Raw genomic sequence first — 22,925 nt, forward strand, 5'->3', positions numbered from 1 at the left:
AATGGAAACAGTGAGAGACTTTATTTTCTTGGGCTCCAAAACCACTGTGGATGGTGACTGCAGCCATGAAATTAAAAGACGCTTGCTACTTGGAAGGAAAGCTATGACAAATCTAGACAGAATATTAAAAAGCAAAGACATCACTTTGCTGACAAAGGTTATAGTCAAAGCTCTGGTTTTTCCAGTAGTCATGTATGGATGTGAGAGTTGGACCGTAAAGAAGGCTGGGACTGAAGAATTGATGTTTTTGAATTGAGGTGCTGGAGAAGATTCTTGAGAGTTCCTTGGATAGCAAGGAGATCAAACTAGTCAATCCTAAAGGAAATCAACCCAGGAGACCCAACCAGTCCATCCTAAAGGAAATATGTTCTGAATATTCATTGGAAGGACTGATGCTGAAGCTCCAGTACTTTGGCCATAGGATGTGAAGAGCCGACTCGTTGGAAAAGACCTTGATGCTGGGAAACATTAAAGGCCAAAGGTGAAGGGGGTGACAGAGGATGAGATGGTTGTATAACACCACCGACTCAATGGACATGTATCTGAACAAACTCCGGGAGATAGCGAAGGACAGGGAAGCCTGGAGTGCTTCAGTCCATGGGGTCACAAAGAGTCAGACACGACTTAGCGACTAAACAATGGCAGGAGAAAATTTAGATGACCTTGTGTATGGTGATGGCTCTTAGATATAATACCAAAAGAAAAAAGGAAAAGAACTCTTAAAACTCAATCTGATTTAAAAATGGGCAAAGTTCTGAACAGACCTCACTGAAGAAGATATGCAGATAGCAAATAAGCATATGAAATGATGCACCACATCACATGTCATCAGGGAAGTGCGAATTAAAACAATGAGATACCGCCTCGCACCAGAAAACTGAGGATGCTAAATGCTAATGAGGCTACGGAGCAACAAGAACTCATTCATTGCTGGCGGGAATGAAAACGGTAGTCAATTGGGAAAGCAGCTTGGTGGTTTCTTACAAAACTAAACATATTCTCACATACAGACCAGTAACATGCCCTTATATTTATCCAAAGGAACTGAGAACTTATGTTCACACAGAAACCTGCACACAGATGTTTATAGACGACTCACTGCCAAAACGTGAAAGCAAGCAAGGTGTCCTTCAGCAGGTAAGTGGACAAATAAACACTGCCTGATACATTCAGACAACAGAACGTTATTTAGTGCTAAAATGAAATCAGCTATCAAGCCATGAAAAGACATGGAAGGAACCTAAACACATATTACTAAATAAACGAAGCCAATGTGAAAAGACTACGCACTGTACAATTCCAACTTTATGACATTCTGGAAAAGGCACAACTATGGAGACAGTTCAAAGATCAGTGTTTGCCCGGAGTTGAGCAGAAGGCAAGATGAAAGGAGCACAGAGGGTTTTTAAAGCAATAAAACTACTCCGATACCATAATGACGGGTACATGACATTATAGATTTGTCAAAACCCACAGGATGTATAATCGAGGAGTGAACCCTAGGCAAACTACGGACTCTGAGTGATAATGATATACCATTGTATGTCTACCAGTTGTAAAAAAAATTACCACTCTGGTAAGGATGCTGATAATGGGAGAGGCGATGTATGCATGGGGGCAAGGTGTATATGGGAAATTTCTGTACCTTTTGTTCAATATTGCTGTGAACCTAAAACTGCTTTTTAAAAAGTGTATTAAAAATTAATAAAGATATTCACTTCTAACTTAAAAAGAGACTAGGTTCTGGCATGAGGTGGACTTCAGATTCCATTTACAGAGAATTGAGGGTGAAGATACTGGAAAATAAGTTTCTTTTTCCTTCTATAAAGATTTATTGCGAAACAGAGCAATTTTCTATTTTTTGGAGCACGCATAGCTTGAAATCGGACTTCTATAACAAGTTACATAACTTTCCTTGAAAAAAAAAGAAAACGCCCTATTAGACTAAGGGGTACAAAGGTAAATGGGGGAAAAACTGCATTGAAAATCCCATCAGGTTTTGTCTAATGTTCTTGAAGGGCTTTAATTTGAACTTCAAGTATATTAGCATCCAGTCCACAAAAGATGATGGAAATAATCACAGTGAATTGGGGAGTCAGAGAACTGAGGAGGAACTAACCAAGGTTTTAAGTGTTGCTTTTTCCTTTATGCAATGTTTTCTTGTCTTTAAAGAGGAGTAACTGTGGATTTTCTCTAGTAAAGTGATTTTTTGAATGTCTGGGTTTGGTTTTAGAAATAGTTTTGTAAGTCTCTGCAGTTTGAAATGATACTTCCTACCTTAAAACCTTTCCAACACAACAGGGGGTTTGAACACTCTCCATTGCTGAGGAGTGGAATTAGTTAGGACTCTTGTAATCAATAAAAATATTTTGGGATGCACAAACCAAAAGGCTGTCTTTGGGGCTTCTCTGGCAGTTTAATGGTTAAGACTCATACCTTCCAAATACAGGGGGCCTGGTTGGGGAAATAAGATCCTGAATGCCATGTGGCACGCCTGCCCCCCCACCCCCCAAAAAAAACACCAAAAGGTTATCTTTTACAAAGGTCCAAGGATATCTAACAGAATGAGAGGAAATTAACACAGTATCTTCTTGGAGACAAATTGGGGGCAGAAACTATCATCTTTGACTTGTTTCTGAAGCTCTTTATTATTCAATCTGTGGCCAACTATCATGGTTTAGGAGCAAATGGCCCTCTAACACGTCTATTCTCTTCACTAGATGTGTCAGACTATGGAGGCCAATTAGAAGTGAGAAGTGAAGTTGCTCAGTTGTGTGCGACTCTTTGCAATCCCATAGACTGTAGCTTACCAGACTCCTCCATCCATGGAATTTTCCTGGAGTCCTGGAGTGGGTTGCCATTTCCTTCTCCAGGGGAACTTCCCCACCTGAGGATCAAACCCAGGTCTCCCATGTGGCAGACAGACTAACCCACTGAGCCACTAGGGAAGCCAGCCCGGAGGCCAATTAGTTCCTACTTCAAATTCTGGGGTAAGAAGTCTCCTTGAGTACAGTTTGAATTAGGGTCCTACCCACAGAGCAATCAACTGGGGCGGGGGATACTGTGCACCATGTGCCCGAGGTCCTCTCTCTGCACAGTTGTGGTTAACAAGCAGAGACAGACTGGACAAGCTATGTAATTTGCAGGGCCCTGTGCAAAATTCTGAAAGAGATGGGAATACCAGACCACCTGACCTGCCTCTTGAGAAACCTATATGCAGGTCAGGAAGCAACAGTTAGAACTAGACATGGAACAACAGACTGGTTCCAAATAGGAAAAGGAGTACGTCAAGCCTGTATATTGTCATCCTGCTTATTTAACTTCTGTGCAGAGTACATCATGAGAAACGCTGGGCTGGAAGAAGCACAGGCTGGAATCAAGATTGCCGGGAGAAATATCAATAACCTCAGATATGCAGATGACACCACCCTTATGGCAGAAAGTGAAGAGGAACTAAAAAGCCTCTTGATGAAAGTGGAAGTGGAGAGTGAAAAAGTTGGCTTGAAGCTCAACATTCAGAAAACTAAGATCATGGCATCCGGTCCCATCACTTCATGGGAAATGGATGGGGAAACAGTGGAAACAGTGTCAGACTTTATTTTTCTGGGCTCTAAAATCACTACAGATGGTGATTGCAGCCATGAAATTAAAAGACGCTTACTCCTTGAAAGGAAAGTTATGACCAACCTAGATAGCATATTAAAAAGCAGAGACATTACTTTGCCAACAAAGGTCCGTCTAGTCAAGGCTATGGTTTTTCCCACTGGTCATGTATGGATGTGAGAGTTGGACTGTGAAGAAAGCTGAGCACCGAAGAATTGATGCTTTTGAACTGTGGTGTTGGAGAAGACTCTCGAGAGTCCCTTGGACTGCAAAGAGATCCAACCAGTCCATTCTAAAGGAGATCAGTCCTGGGTGTTCATTGGAAGGACTGATGCTAAAGCTGAAACTCCAATACTTTGGCCACCTCATGCGAAGAGTTGACTCCTTGGAAAAGACTCTGATGCTGGGAGGGATTGGGGGCAGGAGGAGAAGGGGACGACAGAGGATGAGATGGCTGGATGGCATCACCGACTCGATGCACATGAGTTTGGGTGAACTGCGGGAGTTGGTGATGGACGGGGAGGCCTGGCGTCCTGAGATTCATGGGGACGCAGAGTCAGACACAACTGAGCGACTGAACTGACTGACTGACTGACTGTACAAAATGAAAATGCAGGGCTTCCTTGTTCAAAAATTAAGACTTTCAAGATGACAACAGCAGAACATTAAACCAAACATGTGGCCCTTCCAAGTGTGGGGTCTTATGTGACCACACAGGTCTCATGCCCTGAAGCTGCTTCACTCTGTGGACCTGGATGAAGAGCCTCCAAAAGGAGTTTCTAGATTCTGTGTGTTGGAATTGGAACCAGTGTTTCCTGTTTTTTTTTTTTTTTTAATTTATAACTTTAGATTGACATGTTTTCCACCATTATTGGGCTTTCTTATCAGACCCAGTAATTTATGAGGAATTGCTTGAATTATTTACATTAATTATCACTGGACCACCCATTTATTTTTAAAAGTTTTGTGCCTTCATTTTATTGTTAGGCAAAATCGATTTGCATGAACCACTCTCATGAGAAGAGCTGAAGATAATGTCTTTTTCTTTTTTGGTGGCACCAAGCCCCATGCAGGACCTTAGTTTCCCCACCAGGGATTGAACCCATGTCCCTGCAGTGGAAGCATGGAGTATTTATTTTTGGCTGCATCAATTTTTAATTGTGGCACATGAGATCTTCTTTAAGGTGCATGGGCTTCTCTCTAGTTGTGGCCCTTGGGTTTAGTTGCCCCATGGCATGTGGGATCTTAGTTCCTGGACCAGGGATGGAACCCATGTCCCCTGCCCTGGAAGGCTGATTCTTGATCACTGAACCACCAGGGGAGCCCCTGTCCTTTTTCTTTTTAACTTGGATTAATTTTAGACTTACAGAAAAGTTGCAAAGATAGGCTTACCAGTTTCCATATATCCCCCTTCCATTTTCCCCTAATGTTACCATCTGTACCATAACTCCAGTACAATTATCAGAACCCCCAAAATTAACATTGTTGCAATACTACTAACTAAAGACCTAACAGTGAACAGTGAAGGGACTCAGCCATACATATACATGTATCCATTCTCCCCCAAACCCCTGCCTCCCATCCAGGCTGGAACCTAACTTTGAGCAGAGTTCCATGTGCTATACAATAGGTTTTTGTAGGTTATCCATTTTAAATATAGCAGTGTGTACATGACCTTCCCCAAGTCCTTAACTATCCCTCCCCTCCCCGCCCCACACACCCTACAACCATGAGTTTGTTTTCTAAGTCTGTATTTTCCTGTTAAGAAAGTTCATTTGTATCATTTCTTTTTAGGATGTCATATATTTTTCCTTCTCTGTCTGACTCACTTCACTCAGTATGATGCTCCATCCCTAATGTCTTTTTCTTATTTTAGGATCCTGTCCAGGACCCCACATTGCACTTGGTTCTTTCTCCCTGTGCAGTCTAGTGCAGTCTGTAAAAGCTCCTTAGTCTTTCCTCATTTCTCATCATTGACTTTTTTGAAGAGTACTAGTTAGTTCTGTTGTCAAAGGCGCCTCAATTTGAGTTTGATGTTTTAGCATAAGTAGACTGAATATTACAGGTATGATGTGTACCCTCAGTGAATTATATCACAGGTTCCTGATGTTATGCAGCTTATTACTGGTGATGTTGACATTTATCACTTAAGGTGATTTTTACTGAGCTTCTCACTGTAAAATCACTCCTTCATTGTTAATAAGCATCTTAAGGTAGACATTTTGAGAGTATGCAAATGCCGTTTCTTCTCAAACTTCTGCCCATATCACTCATTAAAGGAACTAGTCTGCACCAACTACCAGTGTCTACCTAATGGTGATAGTTTCTTTACTTCTTTTTAAGACTGTATTTATTTATTGGCTGCACTGGGTCTTTGTTGCTTCGTGGGCTTTCCCTAGGTGTGGCGAGCAGGGGCCACTCTCCAGCTGTGGTGCTCGAGCCTCTTACTTGGGCGGCTTCTCTCGTTGAGGAGCCGGCCCTCAGTAGTTTCGATCATGGGCTGAGTTGCCCCCAGGCACGTGGAACCTTCCCGGGCCAGGACCAGGGATCGAACCTATGTCCCCTGCATTAAGGTGGATTCTTAACCACTGGATCACCAGGTAAGTTCTATAGTTCTTTTTGTCTCAGGCTTCTGGTATCCAATCAAGATGCTGTTTCCCAGAATTCATGTTAGTTCTTGTCTTCCCACCCTTTTTAGTGTGGCTGTTACTGCTTTATGATAGGGTCATTGTTAGTACTTTTATTCCACTTGGGTTCTCTCCACCTCCTAGTTGGCTTTAGTTTATTTTGGGGGTATGTGATATACAACTGTGGTTCTAAGGGTCAGAGTCATACAAAAAATACACCATCACTACTTCCTCACGTCCGTTACTCATTCACGTTTACCTCCCCCCAACTTCTTCCATTCTCTTCACACCTGCTCCCTATAGGTAACCAGTCTCCTTAGATTCTGATTTATCTTTTCTGTATTTCTTTTACCCACGGATGGGCAAATGTAGAATGTTCTCTCCAATTCCTTTCTTTCTTAGGGCAGCATCCTCAAGATAAACCTTTTGTGCTTTGCGTTTTTCTTTTAGCAGTATGTTTTGGCAACTGTGTTGTGTGTGTGTGTGTGTGTGTGTGTGTGTGTGTGTGTGTGTTAGTCGCTCAGTCGTGTCCGGCTCTTTGAGATCCCATAGACTGTAGCTCGCCAGGCTCCTCTGTCCAAGGGGATTCGCCAGGCAAGAACACTGGAGTGGGTTGCCATGCCCTCCTCCAGGGGATCTTCCCAGCCCAGGGATAGAACCCAGGTTTCCTGCATAGCAGGCAGATTCTTTATTAGCTGAGCTACCAGGGTAGCCCATTTTGGCAACTATTTTATATCAATTCACAGAGTTCTTTCTCATTTTTAAAAATTAAAGTGTTATCTACTTGTTTTTGTCTGTGCTGGGTCTTCACTGCTGCGTGGGCTTTTCTCTGGTTGGCAATTGGGGGCTTCCCTCGTGCTGGCTCCTCTTGTTGCTGAGTACCCTCTCCAGGGCGCTGGGGCCTCAGCAGTGCATGTGGGCTCAGCAGCTGTGGTGCACAGGATCAGCTGCTCCATGGCATGCGGGATCTGCCTGGATCAGGGATTGAACCCGTGTCTCCTGTATTGGCAGGTGGATTCTTCACCACTGAGTCACCAGGGAAGTCTCATTTATTTTTTTTTATTTTATCCACACCATGAACTATGTAGAATCAAGGATTGAAACTGTGCCCCCTGGAAGTGCAGTCTTAGCCACTGGACCGCCAGGAAGTCCTCTTCCTCATTTTTAAAAGTAGCTGCTGAGTATGCCATTGCATAGTATGCCACGAATGTATGAGCACTTATGCACTTAGTGACTCAATCGTGTCCAGTTCTTTGCAACTTATGGACTGTAGCCCGCCAGGCTCCTCTGTCCATGGGATTCTCCAGACAAGAATACTGGAGTGGGCTGCCATTCCCTTCTCCAGTGGATCTTCCCAACCTGGGGATTGAACCCAGGTCTCCTGTATTGCAGGCGGATTCTTTGCCACCTGAGTTATCAGGGAAGCCAATGAAGACTTGGGTGGTTTCCAATATTTTGCAATTACACACAGTATGTGTATGTGTATTTTTCCATTGTCAGAGGTTCGTCACAGATCACTCTCCTCTTCCAATCCTTTAGGAAGGATTGGAAGTTTCTTTAGGAACTGGGAGCTGTGCTAATGTTACTGTCCATAAAATGTTTTCTTTCTTAGCTCTCCCTTTGAAGTCTGTAATCTCTGACAATAAGCATGGATTGTGATCAGGAGTACTTTCTGAGACTTTCTGAGAAAGTCTTCACTCTTTGTCTCAGCCAATAATTTGGCTGAGCCTTGTACTACCGTAGTGGTTCTCAACTTTGTCTGAACATTAAAATCACCTAGGAGTTTTTTAATATAACATGCCTAGGAGTGTTCCAGGTAGGTTCTGTAATGAATGCAAGATCTCTGGAGTGGGACTCAGGCACCTATATTATTTTGAAGTGCCCAAGAAATTCCAGTGTGTGGCTAAAGTTGAGAACCACTGGTTATATCCTTGAAATGTTACAATATTCTCCCAACCCTCACCATACTCCCTGTGATTTGAGCCAGCTGCAGAACATACTCCGGCTGATCAAGAGGTGCTCCACTCAGAGATTTCCTGATTTTTACCTGGAAAAGAGTTAAACACCTGCTGGCTTAACTTCAGGAGGATCTGTCAAAGCCTTTAATGAGGGCCTAGCTAAAAAAAAGTTCTTTCTTACATACAATCTGAATGACTGGTACAAGTTGCTTCAGGGTGAGAAGGAAGAATATTAAATTTCCCTCTCTGGGTACGTTCCTTTGCAGTTGGTAGTATTAATACGACTTTGTAGGGAATTTCCTGGCAGTCTAGTGGTTGGGACTTTGCACTTACACTGCAGGGGGGCAAAGGTGTGATTCCTGGTTAAGGAATTAGGATTTCGCAGGCTATACAACTTGTCTGGGGGAAAAAAAAAAGATTTTGTAAAGCAAAAGTCTATCAATAACACTTTCATCAAATCAAAGATACTACAAGTATAATACACCTGATTATCCTATCTTAGTTATTCTTAGTGTTAAGAAACAAACCCACTGCTAAATAATTATGAAAGTGAAAGTGAAGTCGCTCAGTCGTGCCCCACTCTTTGCGACCCCATGGACAGTAGCCTGCACCAGGCTCCTCTGTCCATGGGATTTTCTAGGTAAGAGTACTGGAGTGGGTTGCCATTTCCTTCTCCAGGGAATCTTCCCAACCCAGGGATCGAACCCAGGTCTCCCGCATTGTAGACAGACGCTTTACCATCTGAGCCACCAGGGATGAGATACAATCAAATGTAAGAAACATCTCTATTTCAGAGATATTTAAATGTGGGAAAGTATACACATTACCATTCGTGAAATCCAGATCTTTAGCTTAGACTTCTCTGAACTTCATGCCTATAGGATCATTTGAATTTCTCACAGGCTCCTCAAGCCTAACGTGGCCCACTGGGATACTCTTCACCTACATTACCAAAGCTATTCCTTTCCCTACATTCTCTATTTTGGCAAAGCAAACCACCAAATTAGAAACATGTAAGTCATACTGATCTTGGCAAGGCAGCGCCGAGCGGGGGCATGAAGCTGGATCAGGAATCCTAGCCACCAGTGAAAAATGCATTTATTATGGAGGCCGAAACTGTAAATGCAGCTACAGATTTATCATTCGAGACATAGCACAAGTGGGACAGCGCTCAGAGAGATGTTTACCGTGGTGACCCAAGGATGAAGGAGCAGACGAAACCCAGGAGGGTCCTGGAATGCAGGATCGGAAAAACCAGACCCTTATCATCTTTCCCTCCCCCATGCTGTGACTATTAATGGATTTCAGGTCCTCCTGAGCAGTATAACCTGTCTCCCCGCCACCCCACAGGGAGGAGGTATCTGCCTTACTCGACCCCCACCCAGTATACAAGCCTCATCCCATCCCCAAATGCCCTGCAAGACCCCTATCCCACTCCCTGTACCCTGGCTATAAAAGTGGACTAAGGACCCTGTTCAACGTCGGTTCTCCCTTGAGCTGGCCCGCTATTCTAACAGCGCCTCCCACTCCAATAAACTTTATTTCCCTCTCATTCTGTCTCATGTCTGGAAATTCTTTTGCAGCCCGAGCCCAGGCCACGACAGTTAAGACAGAAGCAAGGCAGAGACACATACCCAGAGAGAAAGGGTGTGGGCGTCTCCCCTAGTGAGGAGGGGCACGGTAAAGAGGCAGTTAAGTCTTTACACAGGGCAGTTCTGTCGGGTCTTTGTCTTCCTTCTGGGCAATCATCTGGTTTCTCTTCCCACACCTGACCTACCTGGGACCCTCCCCTGGGTACACACGCACCCCTCAGCCAATATGGATCTCGAAGTGCAGGTTTCTGAGAGGAGCAAGGTTCATTATGGCCTGGCAGAATCTCTTGACTTTGGACCCACAAGGAGCCTTTCTGCAAAAGTATAGTTTCTCCCTTGTCCAGAAAGAGCGGGGAGTGGAGATCCCTTAATTCTTTACTCTAACAGGGTTTCGCCCCTCTGGGTCCTTGCCATGACTATTACCTTAAGGTATTTACAAGATACAAACACTGGCTGTTTACCCTGTTTCTGTTGTTACTTCCATTTCGGAGGGCAAACAGGAAGCTGACTGTAAATGCTTTAACTGGAGCCCACCTATCTTTCAGCCCAAGAAATGCTAACAGTTTTAAGTATCCAGCCTGGAGCCCACTTCTTCATGCCCCATGAAATGTAGGCAGGAGGCCAGTTGTAAATGCCTAACCTGGAGCCCATCCATCTCCTACAGCAACACCAGCCTACTGATCTCCTATTACTTTCCACATGCAAGATGTCCTTCCCATTTGGTCAGTTCTGTCTGGTACCTTGCTCTTGAATGCATTGCCTTCTCTTTCCTCCACTGTGACTCTAAGTCTTCCTCATTTCTACAAAATTACTACAGTAATCTCCTGACTACTCTCCACCCCTCTAATCAATCCCTACTCCACACTGTCCTTATTTTCTTTCTTAAACATCAATCTGATCAGATTATTCCTTGCCTAAAAATCCTACAAAATACTCCATCCAAAAAATAGGTGAAGGATATGCACAGGTCACCTCACAGAAGAGGAAAATACACATTTGTACATGTGAAAAACTGATGATCATCGTCATTTAGAAATAAATGTAACCATGACATTTTTTCACCTATCCCCAATTGGCTGAGTTTCAGAGGACAGGTTAATAACATGATTACAAGGGTGTGCAGAAATACTCCTACCGTCATTGTTAATAGTAAAATATTTTGGATGACATTTGTTTTGGATATGTGAAGGAATGCAATCTGCCTGTTAAAAACCAAAATCCAACCCACTAAATTTGAAGATCTAATTGGCATTATTAAACTAGATGGGTAACATCCCATCTAGTAAACAGAAGGGCACTCCGGAAGACGGTACAGAACAGAAAGAAAGGGAAGTCGCTGAGTCGTGTCCTACTCTTCGCAACCCCATGGACTGTAGCCCATCAGGCTCCTCCATCCCTGAGATTTTCCAGACAAGAGTACTGGAGTGGGTTGCCATTTCAGAAGCTTCTTAGAGGAAGAAGGGTGGGGTAAGGGAGCTATTAGCAGAAGAAAAGAAAGGATTATTTTTAGGCCAAGAAACCTTCTTTCAGGGAGGAAGGAAGTGGCAGGGGTTTTATCATGCATATTGTTCCTTCAGGGGGAGTTTGGGGTGGAGACAGGAGTGGAGAGCCCAGGAGAGAATAACCCGGTTGGTGCTAACCAGAAAACTTCAGATAAGCCGATAAAGACTTTATGGGGAAGGCTGAGACAGCACTTAGGTCAGGTATTAGATCTAGATTTGGTTATCTGCGGCTCTAGTGACGCCGTTTTGGGTTCATGGTTTTTTCTTTAACATGTCTAATTTCTTGGCCTCAATTACTGCACTTGGTCAAATGGGACCACTAACTTACCTTAGCGGGCTCAAGGAAGTGAGATAATTTAGGGGAAAGTGGTAATAGTTAACATTTAGTAAGCATTTGCTGTTCTAAATATTTCATATGCGTTAACTCATTTAATCTTCACAATAACCCTGTAAGCACCACCCCCGTGTTACATATAACAAAACTGAGGCACAGAGGACAAAATACTGCCCAAAGGGTAAAGTCAGGACTAAGAGTGAAGCTGGGATGACTGGTTTTAAATCTACTTAAGAGGATCTAGCTTCAGTCTTTTTTTTTTTTTGCTGCCAACTTATGCCCATGTTTGCTTTTTTTTTTTTATGATTGCCCACAGCATCCACAGTCAAAGTTCGTTTATATAGAATTTGCCCGTTCGCTAGTTACATCAACCGTTCTTCTGTCGTTGCTTCGGGTATCTCATTACAGCCTTGCCTGGTTGAGCTCCAGGGAACGCAGTCACCTTTCATTCCCACTCACTTTCGGCGTCCTGGCGAACTCTGGGTACACACTGTAGATCCTTGGATAAATGCCAATGGACGTTTCTGTGGGATCGACGACATACCTTTACAAACGTGAAATAACTTTCCCAGACTGAGACAGGTACCCGACAAGCAGCGCGCGCAGGGACTGAGTACCGCCCTGACCGCCGTGAGACCCACCGCAAGCTCTGGGACCGACCTGTCCCGCGGGCTCCTTTACTTCAGCGGCGCCCCAGCCGGAACCTTTCAGCCGCGGCAGAGGTACCCCGCCGGGACGGCGCGCGGAGCACACAGCAAGGACGTGTGAGTCGTCTAAGTCTGTGCCTGAACCCTCTAACTCACTTACCTCGAGCCTCGGGGGGACAGCCCAAAACTCTGGCACGTGGAAAAAACCGAGTGACGACAGCATTTTCGTTCCTTAAAAAAATACCACAGTCAAGTGGTTCCGAAGGCGGTCCGTCTTCTTTTTGGTTAGGCATATTCGTGGACAGCCCGCCGGAAACGAAGGCGGAAGCGAGGGCAGGCGGCGGAAGCCGCGGGGTCCTCTGAGGCAGGGAGTCTCCGGGGCCTGCGCCGGCGCTCTGCGGCGCCCCCAACTCGGACGCGGGCTTCGCGGGCGGGCGCGGGCGCGGGTGTCGTCGCTGAGCTGAGGCCGGGCGGCCGGAGTCCTCAGGCATGAACCTCGAGTTGCTGGGTGAGGAGGGTTGTGGCTGGGTCCTGGGGAAGCTTCGGTCCTGGAAAGGAGGGGCCCAGGCGGAGGGGACGCGCCTGCAGCCTCCGGGACCCGGCTCTGGACGGATCTGTGGGCGCCTCGGTCAGGAGCGGCGACTGGAGCGGGAAGCCGGGCTTCTGCCCGAGCGGAGTGCGTCGCTCTCCTCGATCGCGCTTTGCAGTTCAGTTGTGGAACGACAGGGACAGGTAGTTTGCGAGTTACTTTCGAATACAGGGATCCCAGGTGCTGCAGGAGCTCAGAGCAGGACCCGAGTTACGTTGGGGCGGGAACCTAGGAAGGGAGGTGAGGCTCTGAGCACTTGTCAGGGTTTGCTGAAACATGGGTGCCTAAGGAGAGGAACTTGTGTGTCTTCTGGTAGCAGTGCCTCATTGAGTAAATGAAAAACTCTCGGAGGCTGTTGACCTGAAGGCGCTAAGCAAGTAAGTGCACAGTTGGCACTGGAGTCCAGCTGTCTATGTTACTTACCAGGGACGTTGTGTAAAACGCTGAGCAGTGAGCTGGAAGGACGTTTTCTTTTGTCACTCTCTCTGATTCATTTCTTCCTTCAATCTGTTTATAAACTGTAGGTCTTTCTGGGTTTTCATCAGCCTTATAGCCGAAAGATGTCAGGTTTTCAAGAACTTCTCAGTGACTTGCTATGTTTGTTTCTGTTTTTAAAAAAATTAAATTCAGAAGATACGCTGACAGTCCTAAAGCGTTTTAAGGAATGGTTTTTGCTTTTAAGGGCTTCCCTGCTGTCTGAGTGGTAAAGAATCCGCCTGCAATGCAGAAGACTCAGGTTTGATCCCTGGGTAGGGAAGATACCCTGGAGAAGGAAATGGCAACACACTTCAGTATTCTTACCTGGGAAGTGCCAATCCATGGGCTCACGAAAGAGTCAGACACGACTGGCCACTAAACAACAGCAAAAGGCTAAGAACATCTGAAAGAGGGGAGTGAATATCTTTGGGGCAGAGCAAGACAGGTCAGAGAAGGCAATGGCACCCCACTCCAGTACTCTTGCCTGAAAGTCCCATGGACAGAGGAGCCTGGGAGGCTGCAATCCATGGGGTTGCTAAGAGTCGGACACGACTGAGCGGCTTCACTTTCACTTTTCACTTTCATGCATTGGAGAAGGAAATGGCAACCCACTCCAGTGTTCTTGCCTGGAGAATCCCAGGAACGGGGGAGCCTGGTGGGCTGCCGTCTGTGGGTTCGCACAGAGTCGGACACGACTGAAGTGACTTAGCAGTAGCAAGAAAGGTAATCTAGAAAGAAAAACAAAACCTGTGGAGGATTTGGAGTTTTGACTGGATATTTAAGACTGGCAAAATGTTGAAAATATTGGGAGGAATGCTTCTTAGGAATATGTTTGAGCTAAGGTGTCAGTGAAATGTATCCCAAAGATATTTTCCTGCTTGGCCAGGTTGTGGATACTGTGAATAACGTGAGAAGGTGAAGAGACCGGGTTGTTGCTATCTGGTCTTTGGAGGCTCTTGAATGCCCAGCTGAGAAGTTTTGCTTTTTAAGGAAAGTAGAGCAGATGCATTAAAAGGTTTTGACCTGCTAAGTAACTCAGTCAGACCTATCTTTAAAAAAAGATTTATCTGGCAACAGTGTGGGGTGGAAGTCTTGGAAGTTGTGAAACCAGCTTGGAGGGCTAGAGTAGATGAGGGATACAGAAGATCTGAACTAGAAAATGGGAAGAAAAGACAGAGAAAGTAGAGTTGACAGTTTGAAAATTGATTGCATATCATGGTGATGGTGGTGCTGGTGGTGAGGAAGAGAGTGAAGTGAAAAGTAATGGGATCGATAGTGGTGCTGTTCATAAACATTTAAGAACATCTGGAAAATACAGTTAACATTGGGTATGTCAAGTGTTGACATGGGATTTAGGAGAGAGGTTTGTACTTAAGAGAGAGATTCATAATACTCCTGCTGCTGCTGCTGCTAAGTCGCTTCAGTCGTGTCCGACTCTGTGCATCCCCATAGACGGCAGCGCACCAGGCTCCCCCGTCCCTGGGATTCTCCAGGCAAGAACACTGGAGTGGGTTGCCATTTCCTTCTCCAATGCATGAAAGTGAAAAGTGAAAGGGAAGTCGCTCAGTCGTGTCTGATTCCTAGTGACCCCATGGACTGCAGCCCACCAGACTCCTCTGTCCATGGGATTTTCCAGGCAAGAGTACTGGAGTGGGGTGCCATTGCCTTCTCCGATAATACTCCTACGAGTAAGCTAATCAAAACCTTGTGGGTAGATGATAAGACCCAGGGAGAAAGTGGGAGGGGAAGAAAAGGAAACTGCGGAGGACAGATTCTTGGATGGTAATCTATATCTCAAGGAGAAGAGGAGGAATAGATGATAATATATCCGCTAACAGTTACGTACTGCCTACTGTGAGCTCGGCCTCATCTCAAGTGCTTTTCATATATGTATTCATTAAAGGTAAAAGAGAATATGGGTTAGTGTGGCATCTTCCACAGAAGCAATTGTGGAGCAATTGAGGCTCAGAGCTGAGAAAGGGCTACTCACTTTTTGGGCAACTTGGGACTCGTTAGCAACTTGAACAGAAACCAATTACAATTTAGGAAGATGTGGGAGATGGACTGGAGGCAGAGTTGATTCTTGTTTTTAAAAACTCAGGGATGGAGGAAAGGTAGTAGGCGCATACCTTGAAAGAGCAGAGTCATAGGACGGAGTTTTCATGTATGGTGCAGAGGTTTCATGCAGGAAAAGCTTAGGAAGGAGCAGTAGCTTTGGAAGGTTAGACAGTTTAGAAGACTGACTGGACTCAGGATATAATTCTCTATGGGAATGACTGAATTCTTTACAGTGAGAAAGTTAATTATTGCAGATAAAAAGGAGAAAGGAACAGAAGTGATTGTGGGAGCATACTAAAGCATATCTGGCCAGATAAAGGAATGATAATGTGTTCTTAATATGGACTCTCAAATACTTTTACCTCTGCAACCACTTTCTTTCTTTAAAAGGAATGTATTTATTTATTGGGCTCTGCTGGGTCTTAGTTAAAGCGTGTGGGATCTAGTTCCCTGGCCAGGGTTCAAACCCAGGCCCCCTGCATTGGACGCACTGAGTCTTAGCCACTGAGGCCTTGCAGTGTATTAGGCAGTATGCACTGGAGATAAATTTAAGTAAGAGTTTTTCAAACTTAAGTCAATTCACAGTAAGAAATATATTTTGTCATAAGCCATTATATATACATGTAACTAAGTTTCTCACAGTGATACTGCTTGTTGTTTTGCTCAGTGGCCTCTGGTATCTTCTGTTCTAATCTATTAAAGAACTTGTGTGGCTCACTGAATGGTTCATCCATTTGTGGTGGACTGGGTCCTAATGTCTGATAAACCCTGAAATAAGATACAGTTTCTGCCCTGGATAGATGCGCAGAACTGGGAGGAGAGGACTTCCTTGTGGCTCAAACAGTAAAGAATCAGCCTGTGATGCAGGAGACCAGGGTTCAGTCCCCGAGTTAGGAAGGTCCTATGGAGAAGGGAATGGCAGTCCGCTTCAGCATTCTTGCCTGGAGAAGTCCATGGACAGAGACACCTGGTGGGCTACAGGGCATGGGACCAGAAACAGTTGGACACGACTGAGCGACTGACATGCACACAGAGGAGAGGGGTGTAAACGAATGACTGTATGATATCAAACCACAATAAATGGTAGGAGTCCATTATGGGAATTCAGCTGAAAGAGCAGTTAATTCTGCGTTGTTGCGGCAGCAGTAGAATTTGGGGATGATTTTATAGCAGAAGCATTGTTTAAGTCAGACAGTAAAGATGGAGTAGGATTTTTCCAAAGGGAAAAGATGATGAAGGTGATTACCAGTGCAGAGAGCAGTGGGGGCAAGCTTGAGGCATGGACATGTCATGGATACTCACATGCTGGTAGCTTACAGCTGGTGCTTGGGGTGGGTTATGCCAGATTCTGTCCCAGGTGCTAATGGGGAGTTAAAGACAAAATGCTAAGTACTGGTAGGGGCCAGATTATTGCTTTCTAAAATTATGCTTAGGATTTTAGTATATTGTTTATTTTTGATTGATTCTAACAATCATAAATTGTTTAGATTTTTGAGCAGGTAAGTGATGTGGTGAGATTTGGGGCTTAGAAAACAGGCAGCTTTCTTAAGGATTTGTAAAGGTAGCAGCTTTGTTAAGGATTGATGATGGAGGCCAGACTGGAGCCAGGGAAATGTAGTAATTGCAGCAGCCGTGGTGTCAGATTAGGTTGCGGTAAGATCAGTTATTTAGCCACCTGCAAGTTGCATTTCTCTAAAAAGAAATGGTGCTGACTCTTGTCATCACCTGTTAGATTGAGGAAGTGGAATGGAAACTACTACTCTGGACCTAACTGTTACAGTAGGGAAGAATTAGTTGGCAAGTCCAAAATACTTCCAGTGGGAGAAAAGGACCATGAAATTTTAGAGTTCCTGATACCAGGATTTTTAAAGAGGAAGGTGTGCAGCAAGTTAGGGAATAGGTATTATTCCATGTCATCAGACTGGGAGAAGGAAGCCTCTAAAGACCTAGAAAGCAAAAAGGCAGTTTGGAGAAAGGATTATAACTAGAAAAAAAAGAGGAGGGCCCTGCAGGAACTGGTGTGCTCACACTGAAAGCAGTCTAAAGTCAGATTCTCAAAAAGAGAAGGGTGTGTTGCTGAAAGTGAGTGTGTGAGGGTGGCACCAGCTTTATTTATTTTTAAATTATTGGCATATAGTTGCTTGGCACCACTTTTAAGAAGCATGCCAGGAGGGACTTCCTGGTGATCCAGTGGTTAAGACTTAACCTTCCAGTGCAGGGGTTACAGGTTCAATCCCTGGTCAGGGAGCTGAGATTCCACACGCCTCTCACCCGAAAACCAAGCAGGAACAATGGTCCACATCAAAAAAAGAAAAAGAATTGTAGTTAATAATTTAAAAAAAAGTTTCAGGAAAGCTGGTGTGATCAAAGGCCAATACTGTAAAAATGAGGCGGCTTCATTATGTGGAGTGTGAAGGCAAGGAGGATGGCAGGCAGTGGGGCAAATGAAGTGATGACTGGACATTGCGAAGGAAAGTCCTTCATAGGGAGAGTTTAGGTAGGTCACTTAGCTCACTCCTCTTGGTTGAATTATTTTCCTTGGGCTTGAAGGAACTTGCATGTGGAATAGGGTTGAGGATCTTTGTGTCTTGGGGAGAGAAAAGATATGCAGAAATAAAGGAGATGGGCAAAATTTTGACTGTTTAGTAAAGGACAGGTGAGTTTTGTAAATCATAGACTAGTAACCTTGAGGTCAAATCTGGGCAAGTTTATAGATTTTAGTGCGCTTACAGTTAAGTACGGTTGCTTGGCCAGGTTCCAGTTTTGCCAGTTTTTCGCTGTCAGTTTGGGAAATGACTTTTAATCCAAGTGTGAAATGGAGTACGATAGTGCTCACTTAACAGTGAATGGAGAGGACTGACTGAGACAGCGCACAGAAAATCTCAGTGCAGAGTTTGACACAAGCATTTAGTAAGGGTAGCTGCTCATGATAAATGCAGGTTTGAGCACTTGAAAGCAATAACAAGCCAGCATGAGTTCAAGTCTAGAAAACTCATTAAATTTCTTTATGCATTTCAGATTAACAGGTACAGTAAATATTTATCACAACAGTGCAAACAATGCAAGTGTTGTTTAGTCGCTAAAGCGTGTCTGCCTCTGCGACCCCATGGGCTGTAGCGCACCAGGCTCCTCTGTCCATGGAGTTCTGCAGGCCAGAGTACTAGAAGGGGTGGCCACTTCCTTCTCTGGGGCGTCTTGCCAGCCCAGGGGTCAAGTGCACGTGCCCTGCGTTTGCAGGCAGACGCTCTACACTGACCTGCCTGGGAGGCCTATTCCTACACGGCAGGAGGCGGCAGAGCTAATGACTTTTAATGCGCTCGTGTTAGATACACACTCATGGTATAGAATTGTAACTGTAAGTGCTTATTTATTTACTGATGTCTTTATTTGCCATGGCATGCGGGATTTTCATTCCCGACCAGGGATTGAGCTTGTGTCCTCTGCGTGAAGTGTGGAGTCCTAACTGCTGAGCCACCAGAGAATTCACTATAAATGTTTATTGTTTTGAAGTGATCTTTTTCCCCCTGCCTCCTTTCTTTGTTGATAATCCCATGTATTTCCTTCCGTATTTTTCTCTCTGCGTATTCGTGTGTGTGTATATACACATGTTAACAAAAAAATGAGATTGGGTTATATATATATACTTTGTGTCTTTTTTCACTTAAGTAGCACAAATAAAAATTTTCAAGAGAATTAGTGTAATTTATCCATATTTGCCTGGGAAGTCCCATGGACCGAGGAGCCTGGCAGGTCACAAAAGAGCTGGACACGACTTAGTGACTACACGACAACAGTCCATGTTTGAATACAGCACTTCATTCATTCCACTAATAATAATAGGCGTTTACCTTGTTTCCAGTTGGCGGGCAGGAGTTGGTTTTTTGGGGTTTTTTTTTTTTGCAATCAAGAGCGATACTTTAAAAACCCTTGTCCTTACGTACATTGTTGTGTTTAGGTTTCCAGTTGTAGGATTATTGAGATGAGGGATATTTTTGCTTCTAATAGATGCTGTCAGATTCCTTTCCAAACTGCTGTAACAATTCCCATTTTTATAGACAGTGACTGAAAATATTCCTTTATTCACATTCTGCCCCCAGCAAGTGCGCTGTCTCTGAATTTTCCTGTCTGATGGATGAAAGTGGCATCTCATTTTTCATTTGATTTACATTTCTCTGAATTTGATGTTTTCCTTTGTTTAGAGGCCATCTTATTTCTTCTTGTTAATTCATATTCTTTAGCCTTTCTTCTTGATTGTTTTTCCTTATTGTTGTATAGACTTGCTTTATAGTATAGATACCAACTCTCATCCGTCATCTGCATTGCCAGTTTTTGTAAGTCTTTTGTTTATGGGAACTTGTGCCATGCAAAATGTTCCAGTTTTTATATAATCAGATGTATTTCTCTCTTTCTTTTGGTTTTCTAATTTTGTTAAGGTCTTCCCCACCCTATATTATACATGGAATCTCTCAAATTTTTTTCTAAGATTTTTGATTTTAAAAATCACTAATTTACCTGAAATTTATTTTTATATGTGATATGAGAGAGGAATCGGAGCTATTTTTTCTTTCAGATGGATAGTTGTCCATCCATATAAAATAAATTCTCTGCTAAATTGAAATGTCATTTTTATCATTTATCAGCAGCCTTGTAGTTCATTTAGAATTGCTTCTACATTTGTCTTTAATCCATCTGGAATTGCATAAAATTTATTAGTTTTTGGTGAAAGCCATTAAGCTTTTCTATCCCGGAATGAATTGTAGATTGCCTTTTCACTTATTCATATTTTACAGTCTTAACTAAGATTTTATAGTTTTCTTCTCTATACATGGCATGTCTTATTACATTTTCCCTTAAATATTGATGTTTGTAACCACTGTGAATGGAATTTTCCCCTTCATTTTCATTTCTGGATATTAATTGCCAATGTAGAGAAAAGCTATTAATGTTTGAATGTTTTCCTGATATAAAACCACTTTGCCTTATTTTCTTACTAATTTGGTGGTGGTTTTTTAAATTAACATTTCTTCTGTTTTCTAGATAGTGATACCAGAAAAGAGAAATAGTGTTATTTCCTATATTAATGTTTAAACCGATTGTTTCATTTTCTTATTCCATTGGCTACTATTAGAATGAGCTATTGAGTTTTAGCAAATTTTTTTTCAATATCTCCTCATAGGATTGTATGACTTAAACATTCTTGACCAGGGATATACATTCGAATGCATTGTCCTTTGGAACGAGTTCGGAGTGGGCTTGTTCCTCCCCCTCCCCCCTCCCCTTGCTGTATACCTTCTTATATGCCTTCTTATATGGTAGAATAATAAACTCTAGATTTTTTGTGTTTAGAATTTTCTTATAGTTATTTACGTTGCTAGAAACTACTTTTCTGTAGAATTTATAGGTGATTCATAAACCTTGTACCATTTATGTTCTTAGTGAAAGAGACTTGTTTTCTTTTTCACCCATCTGTATCAGGTTTTGTTATTAGTTGTGTTGGTTTTATAAGACACTATATTTTTTCTGCTTAGAAATGGCTTGAATGACATTATAATTATTTGTGCCTTGAGATTTAGGAGGAATAAACCATTTAAAAAACCATATGGCTCATAAAACCATATGGGCCTGCTGTCCTTTTTTTAATATTAAACATTAAAACATTTTTATTTTAATGACAGGTCTTTAACAACATTTAGGTGTGTTCTTTCCTCTTTGATCCAGTCAGGAATTTTTCTTCTGTAATCAGTTTTGGAAATATGTCTTTTGTTGTAAGAGTCATTCATGGTTTTTGAATTATCAAGTGTATTGTGAAGTTAAACCCAACTAGGGTTTATTTCTCCTTGGCAGCTGTATTTGGGGATCTTTTTTCCTCCACTCCATGGTCTTTAAAACCAAGCCCAGGAATCTAATTGTAACAGAATGTTAAGTGTTAGATGGTGGGAGATGGAGGATGTAAAAACGGCCTTAAACCTCTGGGGGAAGTGGCTTTGTGCTACCATAACCCTATATTACTTTCTCTTTGTGTTCCTTTAGATTCCTTGTTATCGTCCTATTAACTAGGATGACCTTCAAAAAGGCTTCCCAGGTGGTAGTAAAGATAGTAAAGAACTTGCCTGCCAATGCAGTTTTATCCCTGGGCTGGGAAGATCCCCTGGAGAAGGATCCAGTCTTCTTGCCTGGAGAATCCCATGGACGAGAGAGCATCGTGGGCTGCGGTCCATAGGGTTGCAGAGAGTTGGAAATGACTGAAGTGACTTAGCGCACAGCACACAGACCTTCAAAAAAAGGGGAAAAAACCCATCCAGTGCATAAAACAAAAGTACAAAATCAGGAGTAGTCTGTATTGAAGCATAATCATACATTAAAGTGGCCCAAGGATTCTGGGTTCTCTCAGAATCTTTTTTGTTGTTGTTTTTGACCACGCTGCATGGCTTTCAGGATGTCAGTTCCTGGACCAGGGGATGGAACCTATGCCCCCTGCAGTGGAAGCGCTGGGTCAGAATCACTGGGGCCCCAAGGGAAGTCCTTTCAGAATCTTAAATATGGCTTTCCTTTCTCTGAACACAGCAAGTCATGCTCTGCTCCTTCCTGAGGACTTTGTAGTTTAAGATTGTGTTTTTTTTTGTTTTGTTTTTAATTTTTAAATGAATATTCCTTTTTTCTCTTAATCATGTGAATATAGATCTCTATTATTGCTTTGGAAAGATATATAGGATATTTTGTTCATCAGTTCAGTTCATTCGCTCAGTTGTGTCGGACTCTTTGCAACTCTATGAGCTGCAGCATGCCAGGCCTCCCTGTCCATCACCAGCTCCTGGAGCTTGTTCAAATTCATGTGCATCGAGTCGGTTTTGCCATCCAACCATCTCATTCTCTGTCGTCCCCTTCTCCTCCTGCCCTCAGTCTTTCCCATTATCAGGGTCTTTTCCAATGAGTCAGCTCTTAGCATCAGGTGACCAAAGTATTGGAGTTTCAGCTTCAACATCAGACCTTCCAATGAACACACAGGACTGATCTCCTTTAGAATGGACTGGTTGGATCTCCTTGCAGTCCAAGGGACTCTCAAGAGTCTTCTCCAACACCACAGTTCAAAAGCATCAATTCTTCAGTGCTCAGCTTTCTTTGTAGTCCAACTCTCACATCCGTACATGACCAGTGGGAAAAACCATAGCCTTGACTAGACGGACCTTTGTCTGCAAAGTAATGTCTCTGCTTTTGAATATGCTATCTAGGTTGGTCATGACTTTCCTTCCAAGGAGTAAGCATCTTTGAATTTCATGGCTGCAGTCACCATCTGCAGTGATTTTGGAGCCCAAAAAATAACTCTGTCACTGTTTCCACTATTTCCCCATCTATTTCCCATGAAGTGATGGGACTACATGCCATGATCTTCATTTTCTGAATGTTGAGCTTTAAGCCAACTTTTTCACTCTCCTCTTTCACTTTCATCAAGAGGCTCTTTAGTTCCTCTTCACTTTGTGCCATAAGGGTGGTGTCATCTGTGTATCTGAGGTTATTGATATTTCTCCCAGCAATCTTGA

At 43.4% G+C, this 22,925-nt stretch overlaps 1 protein-coding gene across 6 annotated transcripts in view; it reads left to right on the forward strand.

Moving 5' to 3' along the window:
* The first annotated feature begins 12,631 nt into the window (after positions 1–12,631).
* RBBP5 (RB binding protein 5, histone lysine methyltransferase complex subunit) overlaps positions 12,632–22,925 on the forward strand; it is a 39,319-nt gene continuing 29,025 nt past the window's right edge. For 5 of the 6 annotated variants that reach the window (XM_006062269.4, XM_006062270.4, XM_006062272.4 and 2 more), the window contains exon 1: positions 12,632–12,771. In XM_006062269.4, coding sequence (XP_006062331.1) covers positions 12,753–12,771 — 19 coding nt within the window. In that variant the 5' untranslated portion in view covers positions 12,632–12,752. The remainder of the gene's footprint in view (positions 12,772–22,925) is intronic. The other variant, XM_044943285.2, reaches the window with a different exon arrangement.

The sequence above is a fragment of the Bubalus bubalis genome, chromosome 5, assembly GCF_019923935.1.
Source record: "Bubalus bubalis isolate 160015118507 breed Murrah chromosome 5, NDDB_SH_1, whole genome shotgun sequence".
In the NCBI taxonomy this organism is placed as follows: domain Eukaryota; kingdom Metazoa; phylum Chordata; class Mammalia; order Artiodactyla; family Bovidae; genus Bubalus; species Bubalus bubalis.